At 41.3% G+C, this 27,364-nt stretch overlaps 1 protein-coding gene across 1 annotated transcript; it reads right to left on the bottom strand.

Moving 5' to 3' along the window:
- LOC104664213 (nuclear RNA export factor 2-like) lies at nt 1-27,364 on the bottom strand. Its single transcript, XM_030934380.1, has 22 exons — nt 27,162-27,364; nt 26,504-26,506; nt 16,375-16,474; nt 15,916-16,048; nt 9,041-9,124; nt 8,825-8,929; nt 8,626-8,706; nt 8,449-8,518; nt 8,202-8,290; nt 7,974-8,081; nt 7,678-7,787; nt 5,923-5,959; nt 5,447-5,515; nt 5,313-5,368; nt 5,058-5,165; nt 4,883-4,941; nt 4,659-4,774; nt 4,505-4,547; nt 3,759-3,831; nt 3,084-3,266; nt 418-478; nt 1-272 (listed from the first exon to the last, which is right to left on the bottom strand). Exons 1-21 carry the CDS (start codon nt 27,193-27,195, stop codon nt 457-459), a joined length of 1,683 nt encoding a protein of 560 aa, XP_030790240.1. The 5' UTR covers nt 27,196-27,364; the 3' UTR covers nt 1-272; nt 418-456.

Raw genomic sequence — 27,364 nt, 5'->3', positions numbered from 1 at the left:
CAATGTGTAACATCACTCTTTATTATGAAAATAAATGGTGATTATGAGTGGGGCGAATACACAGAACAACTGGTTCTTCAAGTGGTTATGTTACCTCGCCTGCAAGTTAACTTTGGCTTTCTAGTGAGCCAGGCCGCAACCCCAATCCTGGGCATGGCCTTAGGCTGGTAAAAAGAGGAAACAAAGAGGATGTGAATGAAGACAAAGAAGACATCAAAGGGCTCCTTTTAGGGAATGTGCTTGAAGGCCTCCACTGGGATCTTGCTCTCGGTCTAGAGGAACTAAAGAAAAGGAGTTGGGACATCCAAAGAGCCAGATGCTCTGGGTTCCATACCCAGACCACCTGGCCTCAATTTTCTGGCCTTTCTGAAATACAGGAAACATCCACGTTTTACCCACTTGATTCCCAGATCTCACCTGGAGCATAGTGAAAACCTGGTCAGCTTTGGTGTAGTTCTACTCACTGTCCTGAAGGCACCTGGGGTGGGAGAAGAACAGGTGATCTCCGACACAATGACTATGCAATGCCACCCCTTAATCTATGCTACTTTTTGCTGGGACACATGTACCAATATGAGCACTATTGTAACAATGAATAAAGGCCTACGGAAAACCAAAATGCCTGTCGCTGACATTCTTGCCCACTAGAATACAAAGCAGAAAAATCGGGTTGTTCAAATGAACAAGGGCTTAATACATATTGACAAAAAAAGATGTTCAAGAAATAATAAATAGAAATTCAAAACTAAAAATTATCCTCTAATTTTAAAATTGTGGTATAAGACAGGATTCACCATTTTAAGGTGTACAATTCAGTGATTTTTCTGGTATATTTACAAGATTGTGTAACCATTACAATTTTATCTACCCAAAACATTTCCACCACCTTAAAAAAAATACTCCTTACCTGTTAGCAGTCACTCCTCATTCCCCTTTTTGCCCAGACCCTGCTTACTATTCATCTGTTTTCTGTCTCTATGGATTTGCCTATTTGGGGCATTTTATATAAATGACCTCATACAATATATAGTCTTTTGTGATTGGCTGTTTTCACTTAGCATAATATTTTCAAGGGTCATCCATGTTATAGCATGTATCACAACTTCATTCTATTTTATTGCCAAGTAATATTTCATTATATAGTTATATCACATTTGATTTATCTTCATAAATTGATGAATATTTGGATTGTTTCCACTTTTTGACTATTATGAATAATGCTGCAATAAACACTCATTTTCAAGTTTTTGTGTGAACACAAGTTTTCATCACTCTTTGTGTAATTGCTGTGTCATATAGTAATTCCATATTTACCATTTTGAAGAACTGCTAAACTATTTTCCATAGTGGCTGCATCATTTTCCATTCTTACCAGCAATGTATGAGGGTTCCAATTTATCCATAGCTTTGTCAACATTAAAAAAATTTTTTTAATTGACATAATAATTGTACATATTTATGGGGTACATAATGATGCTTTGATACATGCAATGTACAGTGAGCAGATGAATGTAACTAGCATATCCATCATCTTAAATATTTATCTTTGTGTTGGGAACCTTTAATATTCTCCTTCTAGTTATTTGAAACTACATATTATTGTTAGCTATAGTCATCCTACAATGCTGTAAAACACTAGAACTTATTCCTCCTATGTAGCTGTAATTTTGTATCTTTTAACGCAGCTCTCCCTATTGCTTTCCTCCTATCAACACTTGTTATTTCAATTTCAAAAACTGGTAGCCATCCTGCTGTGTGTGAAGTGATACCTCAGTGTGGTTTAGATTTTAACTGGGTTATTTTCATTTTTATGGTTGAGTTCCAAGAGTTCTTTATATATTCTGAATACAAGTCCCTTATCAGATATATAATAATGCACATATTTTCTCTGATTCTTGGGTTGTCTTTTCACTTTATTGATAGTGCCTTTTGATGCAAAACAAGTTTTAAATTTTGAAAAATCCACTTTATCTAATTTTGTGTGTATATGTGTGTTTTGTTATATGTCAGAAACCATTGTCTAATTCAAGGTCACAAAGATTCACTCTTTTGTTTCCTTCTAAGATTTCTATAGTTTTAGCTCTAACTTTTAGGCCTTTGGCTATTCTGATTTATTATTGTATATGGCATATGACGGGGTACAAATTCATTGTTTGTGAGTGGATATCCAGTTGTGCCTGCACCAGTTGTTGAAAAGGCTATTCTTTCTTTACCCACTGACTTTTTTTCTTGGCGCTCTGGTAGAAAAACAATTGACCATAAAGGTAAGGATTCTGGTTTATTTTGGACTCTCATTTTATTACATTGATCTATACATCTATTCTTAGGTCTGTATCACTCAGTATGGATTGATTACTGTAGCTTTGTAGTAAGACTGCAGTAACTTTGTAGTGGGTCCTCCAACTTTGTTCTTTTTCAAAATTATTTTTTATTCTGCATTCATTGTATTTTCATTTAAATGTTAGGGTTAACCTCTTAATTTCTACAAAGAAGCCAGCTGGGATTTTGATATGGATTGCATTTGCATTGAATCTATATATAAATTTGGGGAGTATTGACATTTTAACAATATTAATTCTTCCAATCCAGGGACATGGGATATCATCCCATTTATTTAGGTCTTCCTTAATTTCTTTCTATAATGTATTGCAGATTTCGAAGTAAATGTTTTGGATTTTTTTGTTGTTAAATTTGTTCCTATGTTATTTTTATGCTTTTGTACATGGAATTGTTTTCTTAATTGTATTTGCTTATTGTTCATTACAGGTACATAATAATACAATCGGTTTTTGTATATTGATTTTGTATCCTGAAACAATGCAGAACTTGTTTATTAATTTTAACGAGTTTTTAAGTGGTTTCCATAGGATTTTATATATACAAGATCATGTCATGTGATCTGAACTCTATATTGTTTAAAAATTAATTTCATTATCACAGTTAATGTATATACTTTATGAGCCCACTCATTTTTGGAAACACAACATCTAAATAGTTATTTTTACAAATTAACTGAAAGTTTCCGTTTTTCACTCCCCACTCTTCCCAGCTCACATCTATCCTGAAAGACTCCCAGCACTCACTTCTGAGACTGCTCAAGTTTCATCCCAGACTCCATGGAGACAGTCTCCACCATTTCCTGCTGCTCCTGGGAGAGGGTAGGCAAGGAGCTGGAGGAGGGTGCAGGCATTGGGATGGAGAAGGCACTCTGGGTCTCCTTCATGCTGGCATTCCTCACAATCAGCTTGTCATTCACAATATACAGACTGAAGGAAAGGTAAGCTCTCAGACAACTGGAAAAATGGACAACCCCACACTTGCAACAATAATCCTACTTCCACTGCCACTGAGGAACCAGATTCCTTCCAAGCCCCTACTCTGCCCACCTTTCAGATTCCTTGGGTGGTAGGCTTTACCCCTGCTGCAGAGTCCACCTTCGGAGAGATTGTCTACCAGTTTCCTTAGATTTGTAGATTTAACCCCAATGCATTTACACTTTACAAAAGAAGTAGACATCCCATTTTCAGAAAAGGACTGTTTCACAGAGAAATCTTATAACTGGACAAAAAGATACACAGCTAATTAGCAAGTATTGTGGCCAAAAAGAGAATCTGGTATTCTCATAATCTAGACTTCTTCTTGGATCTACCAGTTGGCTTTCCATGGTACTGAGAACATCCCGAGGACTGCACCACCACATTACCACACCATTGGCTCCAGGACAGAATGGGTACTCCCACCCACAACACAGCACTTACTTGGAATTGCTGATAGAAGTCAAGATGAAAGTTCGGGTGAAGGCAAGAACAGAACCTGGAGACTCTCCTTCCACTTTAAAAACAACAAACGATACTTCCTTACAGTTGCATATGCTTTACAAATTCATACAGGGTTCTCCAGTCAAGGAGATAATCTTTTTGTACCCTGAAGGGAGCCAGCCTGGGACAACTTTTCAGTGAGAGTCAGGAGGGGGTTTCAGGGACTGAGAGGGCAACATTAGGAACAACTGGCTCCCAGGGATAGAACCCCCTAACATGTGTCAGGTCTCTTGACAAACATAAGTTCGCTTGATTCATTTTACACGGTTGCCCAGGAGATGAGCTTACCAACCCCATTTTGCAAATGAGGAAACTGAGGGGTTAGGTAACAGGACAATGTCCCAAGTTTGCAAAGTAACAACCTGGGATGAGAACCATCAAACTCTACAGACTGTGTCCCTAACGCCTGAGCGGTGCAGGTGCAGACAGGTATGGATGTAGGTCAGGAAGTAATGATGTTTGGGAACAAAATTGGGGGAGACGAAGAACACAAAGGGAAGGGAACAAAAAGGAAAGAACACAAAGATAACAGAAAGTTGCCAGGAGAGGAAGAACACAAATGGAGAGGAAGAATGCAAGGGGAGGGGAGAAGAGCAACCTGGGAAGCTGAGAGCGTTATTGGAGTAAGCCCAGCCTGGGGAAGGGAGTAATGAGTGATCTGGAGAGAAGAATCTATAGACACTCACCTTCCTTAAATACTCCATTGACAGAAAAGAAGAGCATCCTTTCCTGAAAGGGAAGAAGAAAAAACTAGAGCCTTCATGATCCTCCTACCCACCTACCTACTTCCTATCTACTCCAGCTCTCTGGGCCTGACTGAGGGAGGAAGCAGGTGCTCACCGTCTGGATGCACAAATCTACCACATAGGAGTTAAGGTCATGCTGAGTTCTGGGCAATACACTGAGGGAGTCCACAATCTCATGTTTTGTGTGCTTCAGCAACTGAAGCCTCAGGCCTGTGTGAGAAAGAGAAGCATTGAGGGCTGCCACACCCTGTACCCTGTACCTTATTATTGACTTTCCACCCCATTTCCCATGCTGATCTTCCCCCATCACACACTCACGAGGGTCCTTGATATTCTTTATATTCCTGCTATCCTTGAAGTATTTTTCCAAGCTGCTCCTAGAAGAAGAGGAGGGACAGGAGTGGGTGGTCTGGGTAGTGCAGACATTTCCAGGAACTGGCCTTTTCGGGGGAGCCACATGGCCCCAGACCAGAGTCAGAGCTGTGACACTCACGGTTCTGGGTCCTCAGGGTTGAGGGTAATGGTCAGGGAGAAGCAGGCCTTGTCATGGTAAACACTGAGGAGACCCTTTCGATCTTCAGAGTCATAGATCAAGTAATACCTGTGAAAGAGCAGTGGGGATAGGCTATCTCTGTGGCCTGGGCCCCCAAATGAAACTTGAAGACTTCCTAAATCCATGAGTAGACATTTGCTTGGGTGGCCTGTCTTGTCTCAGCCTTCCACTGCTTTAGGACTCTGGGGTACTTACTGAAGCAGGAACTGAATTACCAGACTCTTTATGGTCTCAGATCCTTTATAGCTTTCCTGGAATCAAAAGACATCTTGAAACTATGTGGTTTAAAAAACATCCCTTACAATATCTCAAATCTGGCCCCTCCTTACCTTACAAGGTTTTATTATCTCAGGGGCTTCCATGCCAATTATAACTGGAGATCCTAACTCCTGGCCATCCTAAGCAAGGAAAGAGGCAGTCAGCAGTGCATACCAGAGAGGTAGAGCTGGATGAGCAAGGAGATGAACAGGCCCAGAGGGAAAAAGGGTTAGAGGTGAGGCGTGAAATGGCCCCCTCAAAATTCTATCAGCAAGACAACAGTTGGAGTCTTCAACAGTGGGTCTTGGAAGCATCTATATTATTAGATGCAACTTTTGTGTGAATTAGTGAGTGTGAGTGCTTGTGTGTATTCAAGGACATTTTATTCCAGGGAGAATATTCTTGTCTTTTTCAGGAATCTATGCCTCTAAAGTAGATGAGGGTTGGATACAAACATGTAATCTAGGCAAGAGCCAAAGGACTTGAGGGCAGGCATGGAGGTCATGTACTTGAGTAAGAGGAGACAATGATGACAGTGAATACTTACCAGGCGTAACAACTTGGGGAAATATTCCCGGATGGTACTGTCCATAACAAAAAATATAATGAAGTGATTGACAATTCAGAGTTGCACAGCCTCTCTCCCTCTCCCTCTCCCTCTCCCTCTCCCACCCCCTCTGCCTCCCCCTCTGACTGTCCTCCCTCTCCTTCCTCCTGGTTAGCTTCCACCTAGACTGTCCCGACTCTCTTCTCCAGTGCCACAAGAAGCAACATTGGGAGCTCCAGGGTTTCTTCCCCCTCCCTCCCTCCCCTTTGTCCAAATCTCGACAGAAGGCTCCGCAGGGAGCAGGAAATGGAGTGGGAGCGCAGGGCTCTGCTACCCCACTGGCTGTCCATCAATCTGCCTGGCCTGGCCCTGGCCAAGACCAGGTCAGCCCTTAGGGATGCCCAGGATGCTGGGATAGGTAGGTGAGTGAGGCTGGGCTCAGGAGACAGGAAGGGTAAGGCAGGGGGATGACAACAGAAATGGGGTGAAGGTAGGGGAGGGAGAGACAAGTGAGACATAGGAGAGGAGAGATAAGGGAGAAATAGGATGCAAAGTAAAGGGAGGGGAAAGATGTTCTACTGTGGAGGTGGAGTTCAGGGAGGTATAGAGGAGAAAAGGGCTCCCCTGCTGCAGCCCTTTCTCTCATCGCCCCCAGCTGGCCCTGGGGACTGAGGCAGGAAGGGAAAACATGCACCTGTTGGGCTGGGGCCCACTGGATGCGGCTGGAGCCTTTCTCACCTGTGTGAGCGCAGTCTGAGCTGAGCATGGGAAACAGAGCAGCCACAGGGACAAGAGACCTTCTCCCAGGAGGAGTGAAGGGTCAGGCCCCAGCTCAGCATGGGGTTCAGAGTCTGGGGACCCACTCTCCCGACCACTGCATTCTCTTCTGATGGTCCCTGACTCCTGTGCCCCTCTGTGCTGGCACCTTGACTGAGAAATGCTACCCGTCTCGGGCTACCCAGGACTCCTCTGAGGGCCCAGGCAGGACAATGTGAGGTGTGGAGGGAAGGAGAGGCAGTGCCCTGAGAGGCCTGTCCTTCTGTCTCCTCAACCTCCTCGGCCCTCTGCCTTCCACTTCCGCCTCAGGAACGTGGCCCACTTCTGGTCCCTTGACTCAGGAAACCCAGGTTTCTCCTCAAGGAAGGCCCAGTTCCTGGCATTGGGCCAGAGGAAGAGATGGCATGACAGCAGCCACCCAGGGCATCAGCCCTCAGTATGAAACAGGGAAGCCCCAATGTCAGCCCAGGACAGGTGGCGGGACATTTTTGGAGCAAGAGGAGAACCCCTCTTGGAACAGGGGAGGGAAGCCCCATCTCAGCATGGAGGCAGGAAGGCCTGTCTCAGCATGAGGCCCTGGACTAAAGGAGTCTTCTTGGTCCAGGGCACCAGCATCTCAACACTGCTGGTCCTGGGGAGGTGGGGGAGCCCCGCTTCCTGGAGCACACTCACGGTGGGCACACTGGAGGAAGTTGGGTAGAGACAGGCAGGAAACACACCCCAGAGCAGGTGAAAAGGGGAGCATGTCAGAGGAAGGAAAGGAGACCTCTAAGCACAGATGAGTGAGTGACACAGAGAAAGGAGTGTGTGTGTGTGTGTGTGTGTGTGTGTGTGTGTGTGTGTATGTGTAGGAGGGGAAGTTTGTGGTCCTCCCAGAGGACCAAGGCCGCTCCTTCCTGCAGAAGGACACTTTCAGACACAGCTCAGTCACCCAGGGAGCAAAGGTGCCCAGGAAGGGCGACAGGGGTTGCCACTGACCTTACATAGGCGGACTGGTCCGAGAAGGTGCTGCACAAGGGGTTCCCTTCTAGCCATAGCTCTTCGAGCTTCAGCCCTTTCACCTTGCCCAACTCCCACGCTGACTTCAGCTAAGAAAGATGGGGAGGAAACTGGAGAAGGAGGGCCAGGGAAAGAGAGACAACTGGGACCGTGGGTCCCGAATTCCCCCAGCCCTCATAGTCACCCACAGGTACCTCTGCCTGCTTGTTGCCATTATCCTGGTGTGTACTGCCATCCACCCTCCATCCAAAGTTGATCTGGCTCCCCCTTCTCACCTTATTTTTGGAGAGGTTCAGGGTCTTGACTTTGGGAGCCTTCTCTATAATGTCAGGCAGGCCATCCAGCTGGTCCAGTTTGTTGTCACACAAGTTCAAAGATAATAGCTATCGGGTAAGAACAGTTAGAATGACGGATACTATCTCGAGGCTTGGAGACAAATCTGCCTTTCACCCCATCTCTTCCACCCCTCTAATTAAATACTAGCGCTGGGCCTAAGGCCTCACCTCAGGGAAATTCCTTTCAATGATCTTCAAAGTGGCAGCCATGCAGTTTCTTCGATTCAGGATTATATCAATATGATGTTTCACCAAGTCTCCAGGAAGCCAAGAGAAGGGAATCAGAAGGCTGTGAGGGGCCTGACTGGACCAGCACCAGCACCAACCCCTCCCAAAGTTGCCATCCATATAAATATCCCTCCCAGGCCGACTGTTCTGCCCCTACTTGCCCTAGAATTGCTGCTGTCAGCTATACCTGGGTCAAAGCGGAGCCTCTGGAGATCAAGAGCTTGCTGGGAGACATCATATCGTTTGTTCAGGGTCAGCTGCAGAGACAGAGACGAAGAAAGCAGCTCTGAGGCTCTGGTGGTGTGGTGGTCATGACAGGGAAGTACAGTGCGGGTGAAGAAGAGGTGCCTTGAGTCTGTATTACCTTTAGCTGTGCCATCTCTTTTGGTTTCAACATTTTCTGCATAGACTGGGGTTTAGTAGAAAGATTGACAAAAACAAATACCTGCAAGAAGGCGAGGCAAGGTAAGCACCAGGACCTCTAATCTCAAAAAGACAAAGACTAGCCCCTGGCCTGGCCTCCTTCCCAGAGACTACATATAGGGAGTGCTGTTGACATATACCTTTTGGTTTTTCTCATCATGAATCTTGCAGTTGACTTTCTTTAATGCACAGGCAGCACTAGCATCCTGAACAAAGAAGTGGGCCTGATTTTTGTTGTAGTGGAACTACAGGGAATAAAGGCAAGAGCAATAGTGTCAGAGATCAGTGGCTCCTGCTGAGTCAGGCGTCTCCCCCTCCCTTGTGCCCACTCATCTGGCTTCACCATCTTCACTTACAGCGACTGGAGTGAAGGGGACATTGCAATGGCTCTGGATTGAATTCACTATCCAAGTCTTATCATACTTTATCCCATAGGGAATCTAATGGTGAGAAGAAGGGATAGGATAGAAGAGAGACAACATGGAATTAAGTCTGGAAAATAACCCAACTAAGTGTTTTATTCTAACCTTCTAATGGAGCTTTAAAAGACTTCTAAGGAGGAACAGCTCCAGTCTCCAACTCCCAGCGCGAGCGACACAGAAGACCGGTGATTTCTGCATTTTCAACTGAGGTACTGGGGTCATCTCACTAGGGAGTGCCGGACAATCGGTGCTGGTCAGCTGCTGCAGCCCGACCAGCGAGAGCTGAAGCAGGGCGAGGCATCACCTCACCTGGGAAGCGCAAGGGGGAAGGGAATCCCTTTTCCTAGCCAGGGGAACTGAGACACACAACATCTGGAAAATCGGGTAACTCCCACCCCAATATTGCGCTTTAAGCAAACGGGCACACCAGGAGAATATATCCCACACCTGGCCGGGAGGGTCCCACGCCCACGGAGCCTCCCTCATTGCTAACACAGCAGTCTGTGATCTAACCGCAAGGCAGCAGCGAGGCTGGGGGAGGGGCGCCGCCATTGCTGAGGCTTAAGTAGGTAAACAAAGCCGCTGGGAAGCTCGAACTGGGTGGAGCTCACAGCACCTCAAGGAAACCTGCCTGTCTCTGTAGACTCCACCTCTGGGGACAGGGCACAGCTAAAATAAAAACAACAACAAAAAGGCAGCAGAACCTCTGCAGACGCAAACGACTCTGTCTGACAGCTTTGAAGAGAGCAGTGGATCTCCCAACACGGAGGTTGAGATCTGAGAACGGACAGACTGCCTGCTCAAGTGGGTCCCTGACCCCTGAGTAGCCTAACTGGGAGACATCCCCCACTAGGGGCAGTCTGACACCCCACACCTCACAGGGTGGAGTACACCCCTGAGAGGAAGCTTCCAAAGTAAGAATCAGACAGGTACACTTGCTGTTCAGCAATATTCTATCTTCTGCAACCTCTGCTGCTGATACCCAGGCAAACAGTGTCTGGAGTGGACCTCAAGCAATCTCCAACAGACCTATAGCTGAGGGTCCTGACTGTCAGAAGGAAAACTATCAAACAGGAAGGACACCTATAGCAAAACCCCATCAGTATGTCACCATCATCAAAGACCAGAGACAGATAAAACCACAAAGATGGGGAAAAAGCAGGGCAGAAAAGCTGGAAATTCAAGAAATAAGAGTGCATCTCCCCCTGCAAAGGAGCACAGCCCATGGCCAGCAACGGATCAAAGCTGGCCAGAGAATGACTTCAACGAGATGAGAGAAGAAGGCTTCAGTCCATCAAACTTCTCAGAGCTAAAGGAGGAATTACGTACCCAGTGCAAAGAAACTAAATATCTTGAAAAAAGAGTGGAAGAATTGACAGCTAGACTAATTAATGCAGAGAAGGTCATAAACGAAATGACAGAGATGAAAACCATGACACGAGAAATACGTGACAAATGCACAAGCTTCAGTAACCGACTCGATCAACTGGAAGAAAGAGTATCAGCGATTGAGGATCAAATGAATGAAATGAAGTGAGAAGAGAAACCAAAAGAAAAAAGAAGAAAAAGAAATGAACAAAGCCTGCAAGAAGTATGGGATTATGTAAAAAGACCAAATCTATGTCTGATTGGGGTGCCTGAAAGTGAGGGGGAAAATGGAACCAAGTTGGAAAACACTCTTCAGGATATCATCCAGGAGAACTTCCCCAACCTAGTAGGGCAGGCCAACATTCAAATTCAGGAAATACAGAGAACGCCACAAAGATACTCCTCCAGAAGAGCAACTCCAAGACACATAATTGCCAGATTCACCAAAGTTGAAATGAAGGAAAAAATCTTAAGGGCAGCCAGAGAGAAAGGTCGGGTTACTCACAAAGGGAAGCCCATCAGACTAACAGCAGATCTCTCGGCAGAAACTCTACAAGCCAGAAGAGAGTGGGGGCCAATATTCAACGTTCTTAAAGAAAAGAATTTTAAACCCAGAATTTCATATCCAGCCAAACTAAGTTTCATAAGTGAAGGAGAAATAAAATCCTTTACAGATAAGCAAATGCTTAGAGATTTTGTCACCACCAGGCCTGCCTTACAAGAGACCCTGAAGGAAGCCCTAAACATGGAAAGGAACAACCACTACCAGCCATTGCAAAAACATGCCAAAATGTAAAGACCATCGAGGCTAGGAAGAAACTGCATCAACTAATGGGCAAAATAACCAGTTAATATCATAATGGCAGGATCAAGTTCACACATAACAATATTAACCTTAAATGTTAATGGACTAAATGCTCCAATTAAAAGACACAGACTGGCAAACTGGATAAAGAGTCAAGACCCATCAGTCTGCTGTATTCAGGAGACCCATCTCACATGCAGAGACATACATAGGCTCAAAATAAAGGGATGGAGGAAGATCTACCAAGCAAATGGAGAACAAAAAAAAGCAGGGGTTGCAATCCTAGTCTCTGATAAAACAGACTTTAAACCATCAAAGATCAAAAGAGACAAAGAAGGCCATTACATAATGGTAAAGGGATCAATTCAACAGGAAGAGCTAACTCTCCTAAATATATATGCACCCAATACAGGAGCACCCAGATTCATAAAGCAAGTCCTTAGAGACTTACAAAGAGACTTAGACTCCCATACAATAATAATGGGAGACTTCAACACTCCGCTGTCAACATTAGACAGATCAACGAGACAGGAAGTTAACAAGGATATCCAGGAATTGAACTCATCTCTGCACCAAGCGGACCTAATAGACATCTACAGAACTCTCCACCCCAAATCAACAGAATATACATTCTTCTCAGCACCACATCGCACTTATTCCAAAATCGACCACATAATTGGAAGTAAAGCACTCCTCAGCAAATGTAAAAGAACAGAAATTATAACAAACTGTCTCTCAGACCACAGTGCAATCAAACTAGAACTCAGGACTAAGAAACTCAATCAAAACCGCTCAACTACATGGAAACTGAACAACCTGCTCCTGAATGACTACTGGGTACATAACAAAATGAAAGCAGAAATAAAGATGTTCTTTGAAACCAATGAGAACAAAGATACAACATACCAGAATCTCTGGGACACATTTAAAGCAGTGTGTAGAGGGAAATTTATAGCACTAAATGCCCACAAGAGAAGGCAGGAAAGATCTAAAATTGACACTCTAACATCACAATTAAAAGAACTAGAGAGGCAAGAGCAAACACATTCAAAAGCTAGCAGAAGGCAAGAAATAACTAAGATCAGAGCAGAACTGAAGGAGATAGAGACACAAAAAACCCTCCAAAAAATCAATGAATCCCGAAGTTGGTTTTTTGAAAAGATCAACAAAATTGACAGACCGCTAGCAAGACTAATAAAGAAGAAAAGAGAGAGGAATCAAATAGACGCAATAAAAAATGATAAAGGGGATATCACCACCGACCCCACAGAAATACAAACTACCATCAGAGAATACTATAAACACCTCTACGCAAATCAACTAGAAAATCTAGAAGAAATGGATAATTTCCTGGACACTTACACTCTCCCAAGACTAAACCAGGAAGAAGTTGAATCCCTGAATAGACCAATAGCAGGCTCTGAAATTGAGGCAACAATTAATAGCCTACCCACCAAAAAATGTCCAGGACCAGATGGATTCACAGCTGAATTCTACCAGAGGTACAAGGAGGAGCTGGTACCATTCCTTCTGAAACTATTCCAATCAATAGAAAAAGAGGGAATCCTCCCTAACTCATTTTATGAGGCCAACATCATCCTGATACCAAAGCCTGGCAGAGACACAACAAAAAAAGAGAATTTTAGACCAACATCCCTGATGAACATCGATGCAAAAATCCTCAATAAAATACTGGCAAACCGGATTCAGCAGCACATCCAAAAGCTTATCCACCATGATCAAGTGGGCTTCATCCCTGGGATGCAAGGCTGGTTCAACATTTGCAAATCAATAAACGTAATCCAGCATATAAACAGAACCAAAGACAAGAACCACATGATTATCTCAATAGATGCAGAAAAGGCTTTTGACAAAATTCAACAGCCCTTCATGCTAAAAACGCTCAATAAATTCGGTATTGATGGAACGTACCTCAAAATAATAAGAGCTATTTATGACAAACCCACAGCTAATATCATTCTGAATGGGCAAAAACTGGAAAAATTCCCTTTGAAAACTGGCACAAGACAGGGATGCCCTCTCTCACCACTCCTATTCAACATAGTGTTGGAAGTCCTGGCTAGGGCAATCAGGCAGGAGAAAGAAATAAAGGGTATCCAGTTAGGAAAAGAAGAAGTCAAATTGTCCTTGTTTTCAGATGACATAATTGTATATTTAGAAAACCCCATTGTCTCAGCCCAAAATCTCCTTAAGCTGATAAGCAACTTCAGCAAAGTCTCAGGATACAAAATTAATGTGCAAAAATCACAAGCATTCTTATACACCAGTAAGAGACAAACAGAGAGCCAAATCATGAATGAACTTCCATTCACAATTGCTTCAAAGGGAATAAAATACCTAGGAATCCAACTTACAAGGGATGTAAAGGACCTCTTCAAGGAGAACTACAAACCACTGCTCAGTGAAATAAAAGAGGACACAAACAAATGGAAGAACATACCATGCTCATGGATAGGAAGAATCAATATCGTGAAAATGGCCATACTGCCCAAGGTTATTTATAGATTCAATGCCATCCCCATTAAGCTACCAATGAGTTTCTTCACAGAATTGGAAAAAACTGCTTTAAAGTTCATATGGAACCAAAAAAGAGCCCGCATTGCCAAGACAATCCTAAGTCAAAAGGACAAAGCTGGAGGCTTCATGCTACCTGACTTCAAACTATACTACAAGGCTACAGTAACCAAAACAGCATGGTACTGGTACCAAAACAGAGATATAGACCAATGGAACAGAACAGAGTCCTCAGAAATAATACCACACATCTACAGCCATCTGATCTTTGACAAACCTGAGAGAAACAAGAAATGGGGAAAGGATTCCCTATTTAATAAATGGTGCTGGGAAAATTGGCTAGCCATAAGTAGAAAGCTGAAACTGGATCCTTTCCTTACTCCTTATACGAAGATTAATTCAAGATGGATTAGAGACTTAAATGTTATACCTAATACCATAAAAACCCTAGAAGAAAATCTAGGTAATACCATTCAGGACATAGGCATGGGCAAGGACTTCATGTCTAAAACACCAAAAGCAACGGCAGCCAAAGCCAAAATTGACAAATGGGATCTAATTAAACTAAAGAGCTTCTGCACAGCAAAAGAAACTACCACCAGAGTGAACAGTCAACCTACAGAATGGGAGAAAATTTTTGCAATCTACTCATCTGACAAAGGGCTAATATCCAGAATCTACAAAGAACTCAAACAAATATACAAGAAAAAAACAAACAACCCCATCAAAAAGTGGGCAAAGGATATGAACAGACATTTCTCAAAAGAAGACATTCACACAGCCAACAGACACATGAGAAAATGCTCATCATCACTCGCCATCAGAGAAATGCAAATCAAAACCACAATGAGATACCATCTCACACCAGTTAGAATGGCAATCATTAAAAAGTCAGGAAACAACAGGTGCTGGAGAGGATGTGGAGAAATAGGAACACTTTTACACTGTTGGTGGGATTGTAAACTAGTTCAACCATTGTGGAAAACAGTATGGCAATTCCTCAAGGATCTAGAACTAGATGTACCATATGACCCAGCCATCCCACTACTGGGTATATACCCAAAGGATTATAAATTATTCTACTACAAAGACACATGCACACGTATGTTTATTGCGGCACTATTCACAATAGCAAAGACTTGGAATCAACCCAAATGTCCATCTGTGACAGACTGGATTAAGAAAATGTGGCACATATACACCATGGAATACTATGCAGCCATAATAAAGGATGAGTTTGCGTCCTTTGTAGGGACATGGATGCAGCTGGAAACCATCATTCTTAGCAAACTATCACAAGAACAGAAAACCAAACACCGCATGTTCTCACTCATAGGTGGGAACTGAACAATGAGATCACTTGGACTCGGGAAGGGGAACACTGGGGCCTATCATGGGGACGGGGGAGGGGGGAGGGATTGCATTGGGAGTTATACATGATATAAATGATGAGTTGATGGGTGCAGCACACCAACATGGCACAAGTATACATATGTAACAAACCTGCACGTTATGCACATGTACCCTAGAACTTAAAGTATAATAAAAAAAAAAAAAAAGAAAATGACAATAAAATGGTACCCGGAATCTCTGAAAAAAAAAAAAAAAAAAAAACAAGACTTCTAAGATAGGGACCATTAACATGATTTCAACTTTTTTTTTTTTTTTTTTTTGCCAGACATGGATTTCCTAGTTGTCCTTTTCTCTCTATTCCAAATGTACCTCCCAGATAATAAAATTCAGATGTTCTAAATGATCCTTTTTTTTAAAGGTGCTAGGAGATTCTACCTATTGAAGATCCAGCCACCACCTCTGACAAGAACTCCAGAAACTCAACACTGCTACACTTAGCTTGAGCCATGAGGCGTGTTGTGGAGAGCTGCTCCATCTTCTTGGCAGTAGTTTCCACCTTTGCGTTTAGACAACCTCTTGTGTCCTCTTGCAGTCAGCCGGTTCCCTTTACATTGTTTTTCTGAACCTATGCTTAGATGTTAATTCCCCCCGTCCTCAGAAAAATATCTAGTATTTCTACGTGTGATTAACACAACTCTCCCTAACCCACCTTTCCTGCACAGCTTTTGCATTTTCTCAGGACACTCACTGTGACCTTGAACCAGGTCCCCAGGTCTCCATTCTGTGTGTTCTTCTCCACTTCTCTCTCTGGCGGAATTCTATCTTGGTATTCACTATGGCATTTCACACTCCTACTATTGGGTTGTAAGGTAGAGGGGTTGCTGTAGGGAAATGGATAAAAAGATATGTCTATAAATGTATAGAAATGCATAGAAATGTGACACAGTTTTTCATACACCCTCAACTCACTTAAAACCAGGTCTGCAATTAGGATTTCTCAGCCATTACTTCACTTCTAGCACTCTTCAGTTTTTCAAGGAGAGGAAAAAAAAACTACAGAGAGTGAAAGAATTACAAAGTCTCAGGGGCTGCTATGTGCAAATCAGCCTGCCTGGTCACTTACTTTCTTATTTGGGAGTCCTCGTGGACATCCCCCACCTCTACATTTTCATCTTCCTTCTGAAGGTGGGGAGGTGGGAGCTCATACCCATCATGTTCATCATGAAAGTTCTCCTTTCCAAAATTCCCCTGGGAAGAATCTCCACCTTTATTTTCTCCTTGAGGAGAGCTGCTACCATCACTGTGTTCTGAAATTAGGAACAAAAATAAAAGTTCGAAGACAAATCAGTGGTCATATACCATGTACCATTTCTTGGCCTAACATAATAGTAAGGCAAGCAAAGTGCCAACCTGCCCTAACAGAGCAGTCACACAAACCCCAGAAAGCAAATTCCTCTACCTGTCCAGATAGGAGAGCCTTTTCTAACAGATGACATAATTAGGGAAGAGATCTTAAAGAAGGAGGTAACCGTGTGGAACTATTTGGAAAATGGAGCAGGATTTATAGAGAACAGAGTGTGAATGTTCATGGATTAGACTGGACATCAACCAAACCCCAGGAAGAATCCAAATGTTGCCTTCTGTTATGCCATTGTAGTCTAACAACCTCACCAAAACCTGATAGGCAACCTCTCTCACACTTCCCAAATGCAATCAGCCACCAAATTGATTTTATTAACAATCAGCAAGCTGTACTGTCTTTTCTAGTGCAAGCTCTCAAGACAGGATGGATTGATCCATCATCCTGCTAAACTGTCTCTCTGCCTCCAGCCTTGCCCTCAACAATACTCTTTTGGAAATACACAGAGTGAGCTTTCTTTTTGCTGAGCCTAAAATGCCTTTCAGCTGAGAAGACAATGCTTCTAATCTCCACTCTTCTATAACAAGGAGCTGAACAATGATCAGAAATGGTAGGTGTCAACTATAATTTCCAGGTGTTTAGCGATTTTTCTGTTATCAGAGAGAATACTCTATATGACTTTCATTCTTTTAAATTTATTGAGGTTTGTTTGATGGCCCAGGACATGGTCTATCATGAATGTTACAAGATATGTGGAAAAATAGTGTACTCTGCTGTTGTTGGATAAAATGTTCTATATATGTCATGTAGATCTGGTTATTGTATTGATTATACTATTCAGATCTTCTATAACCTTGTAGATTTTCTATATAGTAATTCTATCAGTTGCTAAGAGTGGGATGTTGAAGGCCCCAATGATAACTGTGGACTTGGCTATTTCAGCTCCATCAGTTTTTCTTTCATGTATTTTGAGCCTCTGCTGTTTGGGTGTGTACACAGGTAGGATCATTCTGTCTTCCTGGTGGATTGATCCTTTTATCATTATGTAATATTCTTTTTGTTTCTATTGGTTTTCTTTGCTAGCAAGTCTACTTTATCAAATAATTGTGGACTCAGGAATGCTTATAAAGTATTTCGGCTATATTTCACACTGTATTTACTCCTAGGAATTTCCTTGTTCACCCTCCGTATTCCTCACCAACATGTTCAATTCACCATGTGGCAAGATTTGGAAGTTTAATTTATATCTACAAGATAGTATCAATTATCTTTCCCATCAGCGTATTCACAAAGGATATTTTATTTTTATCACATTCAACTGAAACAATGGTAATGCTAGTGGTTTTGGAGGTAGGGATTAAGGAAATTAGACTATCTGAAGCCAGCTTCCTTTTAGCATCTAAATTTAAGGTTCTCTAGGTTTGTATTTTATTTATATATATGTGTGTGTGTGTGTGTGTGTGTGTGTGTGTGTGTGTGTATATATATATTGTTTTTTGTTTTTTGGTTTTTTTTTGAGACAGGGTCTCACACTGTCACCTAGGCTGGAGTGCAGAGGCATGACCTTGGCTCACTACAACCTCCACCCCCTGAGCTCCACTGAATCCTCCCACCTCAGCTTCCCAAGTAGCTGAGACCACAGGTGCACACCACCATGCCAGGCTATTTTTTTAAAAATTTTTGGTAAACATGGGGTCTCACCATGTTGCCCAGTCTGGTTTCAACCTCCTGAGCTCAAGAAAGTTGCCTGCCTTGGTCTCCCAAAGTGTGGGACTACAGACATGAGCCACTGTGCCCGTCCATAAGTTTGTATTTTATATGTATTATATATTAATTATTCCATGTTATCTCAGGACATACTTGTGAGTAAACATTCTATTCAGTCCTGATCACTTTACAATATACTTATTATGACCGGGCCTCAGATGAACTCCTCTGAAAAGTCATTGCTTTCACCGTGTGACCCATGGTCAAGATAGTCTTGTTACTCACAACCTTTGGAACTTTCCCTGTATGGCCCTGGAAGTGAAATTAAATATGGGCTAGAGCATTTGATCCAGAAATGTTCAGTCCCCAAAATTTGATGAAAGCTTGGAGTGCTCTCTTTTTCTCATATTTCACATCCAATTGATCAGGAAAGTCTCTTGACTCTACCTTTAAAATATATCTAGAGTCTGGCCCCTTTTCATTCCCTCCATTGCTACTACCCTGGCGAGGTCACCAACATCTATCTCCTGGATTACACTGCCTTCCAACTTGTCCCTCTGCTTTTACACTTGCTCCCTCACCATACATTTTCATCATAGCAGGGAGAGTGATTTTTTTGAAGTATAAGTCAAATCTTCTCATTCCTCTGCTCAAAAATCTTATAACAAGGGTTTGAATCCCATCAATATGTTAAAAAGCCATGAGTTCATGATGATACTCAAAAACAACAATAAGAAGATCCTTATTGATGACATTTGTAGAATGCCAGGAAACCAACTTATATTTATAACAATTTGTAAATAAAAGGGAAGAATCAAATATTTATTCTGCCTTCCCTGTGCAAGCTGTACATAAAGATAGCCAATTGTTGATGAAATTTTATTTTTATAGGAATATTCTAGCTAATATATGAAGAAGGCAAGATAGAATTTGACTATCGTCATTCAAAAACTTCTAATTAAATAAAGAATTTATACAATGATCATTAATACCTTGTAAAAATCACAAAAAGGGAAATAACCAGATATCATGTACTTTGTTATGGGTACCACCTATGAAATATTCTTGCCAAACATTAAACCTGAATCTGATCAGGCCTGAGAAGCAATTTAGGACTTCATCATTGTGGATAGGCAATGAACCAAATGTATGACAAAAGACCCAGTTTCTTTAACAAATAATTTGAGAGAGAGGGAGAAAGACAGAGAGACTGAGAGATAGAAACAGAGAGAGAGGTGATAAGTGAATATGTTTCCTGCTGTATGCTTGTATGCTATTGAATATGTTATATATACACAGATATATTTTCAAACTGCAATCATATTGTAAAAATATCTGTAACCTACTCTTTCAGTTAACATTTTACATTATTGCATGTTCAGAAATAATACTTAATTGATTTTTATTATTTATCAAATTAATATGCTTTCCTTTAAAGACATTGTGGAAATTAAAGCTAAGGTCACCTGTTTACCAGAGCAAGAACTGATGGTTGAATCTCATTGAGCTGAAAGCTCAGGAAAGAATAAATATGATTAGTTCAAAGTTTACTTTTTTCATATTCTCTAAAATATCTAAATAACAATTTTTGACTTTAATATAATTTATGCATTAGATTATTATTATAGTTAAAATTTGTCACAGGTCGGGCACGGTAGCTCACGCCTATAATCCCAGCACTTTAGGAGGCCGAGGAGGGTGGATCACCTGAGATTGGGAGTTCAAGAGCAGCCTGACCAACATGGAGAAACCCCGTCTCTACTAAAAATGCAAAATTAGACTGGCATGGTGGCGCATGGCTGTAATATCACCTACGCGGGAGAATCGCTTGAACCCAGAAGGTGGAGGCTGCAGTGAGCCGAGATCACAGCTTGGGTAACAAGAGCGAAACTCCGTCTCAAAAAAAAAAAAAAAAAAAAAAAAAAAAAAAAAAAAAAAAAAAAAAAAAAATCTGTCACAAGCTTTAATCTACTAATAAAATTTCAAATTTTAATAAATCTTTCCAAATTTTTGCTACTATAAACGATGCTGTGAAGAATAGGATTATATATACATTCTATTATTTGTTTACAGTTTTTCCTGCAATAATTCTACAAGTGGATTACTTTGGTCAAAACATGAATGCTTTCAAATTTAAGAGATTTTTAGAAGTGGCATTTACAATATACATTTATACTTATCTGCATGTTAATCAAGAGTGAGTGAATGAGCTTATATTCTCACCAGTTAACCAACCATTTTGAAAATGTCTATATATTGATAAAACAATTGCCCTTTTTAAAGTTTATATTTTGAAAAACATTCCCTCAATGTATATATTCATAATTAGTCAGGAGGATGGCAGGAAGAGAAGGATCTAGAATTTATTATCAGGGGAGTGGCAGAGATATTAGAGAGTAGTTGAAGGCTGAAAGAGACCTGACAGTCTCATAAACAAGAGGCAAACACTCAAGGATGGAAGCATAAGATGAGGATGACCAATGGCAATACAATAAAATGAGAAAAACTTCTGATATACCGAATCCATGCTAGCCATATATGTCCATCTGGAAAACTTCATGGAAAGCATATTACATTTGTTTTCCCATTCCTGTGACATTGTCTTCCAAATATTAGAGAGAAGACACAGTAAAGAAGGTAATAATGAGGATAATAAGAACTATACCAAACTCAGCATTTGAAAAAATAAATTGAATTTTCTTCCAGCAAAGAGAGACTAGTTAAGTTGCACCAAACTTCCAACTGAGAACAACTAGAAAAGTGTGGAAAATGATTTAAAATAAAAAGTTATTTAAAGGCATCAAAAAGCTAATGATACAATAAGATGCTATGGGGGAAATACCAGGGGAAAAAAGGAAACTCAGAATGTAATCCCAATCCTGGGGGCTGATTTTTTTCTAGCAGCAGTTGATGATTCCTGAGGATATAGGTAAGATGCTAAAATGCTGTGAATTTGTACCAAATTCCCACAGAGTCATAGAGCTAAGAGCATAAAATGTGAAGTTGGGTATGTCAAGGAGAGGGGACCTTGGCAAACCACTCAGGCTTAGATAGGAACCTCTAAGAGCTATGTCAGGTAAATACGGGTAAACGAGATAGACCAGCCCTCCAAGGGACTGAAGTCCAAATTAATCATCTCAATCATCAATGAGATTACAGATTTGGGGTTTTCCTTGCAACCTAGCAAGTTGACAGAAAAAAATCTTCCCTGGAGCAAGACAACTTCATCCTAAAACTGAAATAAATAAATCTACAATTTATTACGTATAGTTCCCCGAAAAAATAATCTGGAAGGAGATAAAAATGACATGATTAAAAACCAAGCAAGCAAAAAATAAAAAATAAAAAGGACAATAAAAAACACATAAAATCCAGATAATCAGATAATGGCATTATTGTCAAGAATATAAAAGATTAAGTATTTCAGCCAAGAATTGGAAAATATATTAAAATGAACAGAATTTCTAGAATTCATAAATGCAATAGCTGTAATTAAGAACAATTTTGTGATTAGCAGCATAACATAATAGATATACTTTTGTAGTCTTTACCCTTCAGATTACAATGTACATTCTTGCCTTACCAGTCTAATGCATATTAGTTCTTTTACATCTCCTTGAACAACAAGGAGGTTTGGAAAGAAGGATCTAAAGAAAATATCCAGAATGAAGTATGAAGACACAAAATTATGAAGAATACAAAAAGACAGGGGGCAAAATTAAAGGAGATACAGTGAATACACCAAACATATTTAATTGGAGTTCTAGAAGGGAGAAAAGCGAGTAGTTCAAAAGCAGTATTTCAAGGTATAATGTTCGAGCAGTTTCAAAAAGTAACAAAAGATACCAAGTCACAGATGCAAGAAGCAATGTATATTTCAAGTACAGTGGGGCATGAGGAAAACCAAACCCAGGTCCATCATAGTACAGCTGTTGAAATCCAAAGATAAAGGCAAATATTCAAAGTAAAATCAAAACAATGGGTTATCTTCAAATGAGCCAAAATAAGACTGGATCGATATGTAATTTTTAAACAGAAATAATGTAGCTTGAAGAAAGTAATGTTATATATCCAGAGTGCTAAAGTATAATAGCCATAGGCCTAGAATTGTGTGTTTATATAATTTCCATTTTTTAAGAAGATACAAAAATGGAAGTTAAATAAACATCTGTGATATTGCAAAACATATATTAGATCTTCAACCCTGTTTCCTGGCATACAGTTCCTAAAATTTTTATAAACTCCAAAGTGAAGTCTTTTTGTATGCTAAGCTGCCAGCCCCTAGGTAGCTTCAGGATGGGGGATGGTCACTGGAAAGAGCAAGGCAGTATTAAAGGGCTGGGACTTTCAAGGGGCTGAAGGGTAAGTCAGTCACCAATGTCCAATGGATTAATCAGTCATGCATACATAAAAAGCCTACACAAAAAGTCAAAGGACAGAGTTCAGAGAGCTTCTTGATGGATGAACACATGAAAGTTCCTGGAGGGTGGCACACCTGGAGAGGGCATAGAAGCTCCACATCTCTTCCCGCTGCCTTGCCCCATACATCTATTTGTCTGCATTATTTGCAATATTCTTTATAATAAGCTGGTAAATGTAAGTGCTTCTCTGAGTTCTGTGAGCCATACTAGCAAATTAATCACATTCAAAAAGAGAGTCATAGGAACTCCAACTTGAAGGCGATCAGTCAGAAGTTCTGGAGCCCCAGACTTCTGATGGGTGGTGTCTGAAGGAGGGGGGCAGTCTTGGGAACTGAGCCCCCAACCTGTGGGATCTGATGCTATCTCCAGGTAACCTAATTTAATTTTGACGCTATCAAAATTAAATTAGCGGACACACAGCAGGTGTTTACTATAAAACTGATTGCTTGCTTGTTGGTAGGGAAAACTCCCCCACACATTTGATCACAGAAGTCTTCTGTGCTGATGGTGGTTGTGGAGTGAGAAAACAGAAAAAAGTACTTTAAGTGATTTTTTTTTTTCACACTTCTGACTTTTTTTTTTTTTGAGGCAGGTCTCACTCTGTCGCTGCCCAGGCTGGAGTGCAGTGACATGGTGTTGGCTCACTGCAACCTCCGCCTCCTGGGCTCAAGTGATATCCTACCTTAGCCTCTAGAGTAGCTGGGACTACAGGGATGCACCATGCCTAGCTAATTTTTGTTTGTCGAGATAGGGTTTTGCCATGTTTTCCAGGCTACTTGTGACTTTTTTTTTGGGGGGGGGGGTGCTGGAGTCTCACTCTTGTTGCCCAGGGTGGAATGAAATGGCACGATCTTGGCTCACTGCAACCTCTGCCTCCTGGGTTTAAGTGCTTCTCCTGCCTCAGTCTCCTGAGTAGCTGGGATTATAGGCGTGCGCCATCATGCCCAGCTAATTTTTGTATTTTTAGTAGAGACAAAATTTCACCATGTTGGCCAGGCTGGTCTCGAACTCCTGACCTCAAGTGATCCACCTGTCTTGGCCTCCCAAAGTGCTGGGATTACAAGCGTGAGCCACCGCGCCCGGCCCTACTTGTGACATTTTAATGCAAACAAAATCTAAGCAAATTTGTCACCAGTCAAAACTAAAGATTCATCCTCAGGCCAAAGAAATATGATCCCAGATTGAGGCACGTAAATACAAGAAGGAATGAAGAATAATTACATTGGCAAATATGTAGGAAAATCTAAATGAATACTGACTATATAACACAATGATAATGTCTTTAAATAATTTTAATATGTGTTCTCATTGTTCAGCTCTCACTTATAAGTGAGAACATGCAGTGTTTGGTTTTCTGTTCCTGCATTAGTTTGTTGAGGGAGGGGAACAACACACACTGGGACCTGTCGGAGGGGTGGGATTAGGGGAGGAAAAATAGCTAATGCATGCTGGGCTTAATACCTAGGTGATGGGTTGATCTGTGCAGCAAACCACCATGGTACACGTCTAACTATGTAACAAACCTGCACATCCTGCACATGTAGCCCGGAACTTAAGATAATAATTAAAAATAATTTTAAAAAGGAATTTAAATATATAAATGTATATAATTAAAAATGCACACCAATATACTGGGAGGGGTATTATAAAAGTTAAAATATTGGAAGGTACCTGTGTTGTCCAAGGATATGTAAAAGAATTAACATACATTAGAGGCAAGAATGGATGTTGTAATCCAAAAGGTAGACTACAAAAATGACAGAAGAACGTCACATCATCAATCCAAATGAGGCAAAAATTAATAATTTAAAAATAATTTTAGATTTTACAAAGGAAAAGAGAAAATTAGAATAGGAAAATAGATGTAAAGCAAACAGGAAAATGTTATATTTAAGCCAGATTATATGTAGAATTATGTTATATGTAATGTACTGAAGGTTTCAAATAAAAAAGCAGAGATCATAAGACTCAATTAAAAATTAATTCAATCAAATGCTCCTTAATAGGAACATATGTAAAACAAAACACAGGACATTTGAAAAAAAATGGCAGAAAATGTACCATTAAAACACTGACCAAATGAAAGCTGTTATAACTATTCATAAGAGAAAAAATATACTTTCAGTAAAACATTACTAGAAGAAGGGATATTTTGTAATGACACATGGTTCAATTCAACATAAAGATGTTAATAAAACAAATTTGTATGTACTTTTTAGCGCAAAGCCAAAATACACATGACAATAAATTGATGGAAGTAAATGGAGAAAAAAATGCACAGTAAAAACTGACAGAAGTAAATGAAGAAATGGACAAATCCACATTCTCAGTAGGAAACTTAAATATACTTCACTGAATGACAGATAAAACAGCCACAAAATCCGTTAGGTGAAGATTTAAAAAACATGACTAACAAAATTTACTTAACAGAGGCCGGGTGCAGCGGCTCACGCCTGTAATCTCAGCACTTTGGGAGGCCAAGGCGGGCGGATCAAGAGGGCAGGAAATCGAGATCATCCTGGCTAACACGGTGAAACCCTGTCTCTACTAAAAATACCAAAAAAAAAAAAAAAAAAAAAAAAAAGAAGAAGAAGAAGAAGAAAATTAGCCTGGTGTGGTGGCGGGCGTCTGTAGTCCCAGCTACTCAGGAGGCTGAAGCAGGAGAATGGCGTGAACCTGGGAGGCGGAGCTTGCAGTGAGCCGAGATCGCGCCACTGCAATCCAGGCTGGGCGACAGAGCGGACTCCGTCTCAAAAAACAAACAAATGAACAAAATTTACTTAACAGAAAGAACACTGCATATGACAACACATGCAACATTTCAGAACAGATTATATGCTGACCTATAAAACAAGCGTCAAAAACGCTATAGTGGTAATATAATCTACTTTGAATGGCTGCTGAAAATTTGAGGTTATTGGGGGGTTCCCTGCTCCTCCTCCACCCCTAGTATAAATCTCAAGAATGTTATTTTCCAATATCCCTCACCTCAGGTGACACTCCTCACTCCCCAAATCCTGGACCAGAGAGGATCACATGACTCAGACCTTTCCCCTAAATCAGGGGAACATCTCGGCTCCGCCATTACCATAACCACAGGAGGGGAAGTTTTCCATGTGGTGCCAGGATGGATGTGTCAGGACCCACTAGGTCCAAGACCTTAAGAGAGTGGGAAACAGTCAGCCTTGGCTCTTGCTACTTCCCATTTAAAGGAGAGTCCGCTAGGTGTCATGTGGGTTGGAATGGAAGTGGGGAGGGGGCTCAGTCCCTCCTGCCCTGTGGGGACCTAAAGCCAAGGCTTCATGCTGACCAACTCACCCATGGTGTGTCCTTAAGGCAGTGACCTTTCACCAATGTCCTCACAGGGCTCTCTTAAAGGGAATCTGTGTGGTCTAGAGCTCCGGGTTTGCAGAAGTTTGGGGAGGGCAGCACAAGATGGTGAGAGCAAGTCCCAAGCAACTTTGTTAGTGGACAAGATGGAGTCCTTACAGGAAGTCCCTTCTTCAAAGGCATAGAGAGGAGACCTCTAGGGGCTAGACAAGACCGAACTTACTTTTCTTACTGCCCCCTAAGTTCACTACCAGTCTAACCCCCAGGGAGCGGTTTCCAAGGAAGATACTCTTGCAGAATTGGTTAGCTACAATCACAGGGCCTCGGACCCAGGTACTTGTTACAAACAGAGAACTCAGCTATTCAGTCTCTGTCCAATGCATTACATTGTATTTCTTTATGGAAGAGGAGAAAACTTATTTGCAGAATCACCAGCTCCTTGCTGTCCCTGAAGTTTATCTAATTATAAATATTGAACACTACAAAATGTGTATTTTGAAAATAAAGTCATTCTGCACCTTCTATCAATATGATCACCTCACGATGACCTAAAGATATTCACTGTAATCTATTTACCAATCTGCTGCACACTTTCTAGATATGCAAGGCAGATGTTTACCCACCTTAAAATATTTGTAAGTAACAAGCATACATATATATATATATATACACACACACACTATACATATATATTCTTTTAAGAATTTGAAGTCACATAATTTTCTGCAAACTGATTTTTTCACATACTGTAACATCCTTTAATTCTCATTTCTTTACCAAATGTGGTTTGGATGCAGATGTTTATTATAGAATGATTTTGCTTTTCAGGGAGATTAACTGTTGATATTTGTTACACTTTCTCCTGGTAAGCAAAGTCCTTTAGTACAGGGATATTAACACAAAGTCTGCAATACCATTGCAAATATATTCTTCCAGCTTTTCAGATTTTAATATTTTTTCTTTTGGCAATATAGCAAGTATTTCTAAACTTTTATTAAATTTATGACTTAGAAATAAGACAGGTAATTCTTTGGGAGTACAGTGGGAACAGAAGAACACAGGGTGAATAGGAAGGGAACAAAAGGGGTCAGGGAAGCTGGGAGAGTTCTGAGAGGGAGCCCAGCCAGGGGGAGGGAGCAGTGGGGGATTTGGGGAGGGGACTCTACAGACACTCACCTTTCAACACACCATAGACAGAAAAGTACAGCATCCATTTCTGAAAGGGAAGAACTCTGGTACTCAGGATCCCCCTTAACCTCCTACCCACCTCTGGCTCTCTGGGCCTGTCCAAGGGAGGAAGCAGGTGCTTGCCTTCTGGTATCACATGTCCACCAGGAAGGAGCTGATGAGTTTCGGACAACACACTGAGGGAGTCCACA

This window comes from Rhinopithecus roxellana, chromosome 7 (genome assembly GCF_007565055.1).
Source record: "Rhinopithecus roxellana isolate Shanxi Qingling chromosome 7, ASM756505v1, whole genome shotgun sequence".
NCBI lineage: Eukaryota > Metazoa > Chordata > Mammalia > Primates > Cercopithecidae > Rhinopithecus > Rhinopithecus roxellana.
The sequence above is the reverse complement of the archived record's forward strand: the minus strand, read 5'-3'. Positions and strand labels throughout refer to the sequence as shown.

Excerpts from the sequence above, each read along its gene's own strand:
- LOC104664213 (XM_030934380.1), bottom strand. The coding sequence starts at position 27,195 with ATGCTGTACTTTTCTGTCTATGGTGTGTTGAAAG. Across the intron at positions 8,519-8,625 it reads AAGAGATGGCACAGCTAAAG|CTGACCCTGAACAAACGATA; the intron begins GTAATACAGACT and ends CTGTCTCTGCAG. Across the intron at positions 4,942-5,057 it reads AACCCTGAGGACCCAGAACC|GAGCAGCTTGGAAAAATACT; the intron begins GTGAGTGTCACA and ends CTCTTCTTCTAG.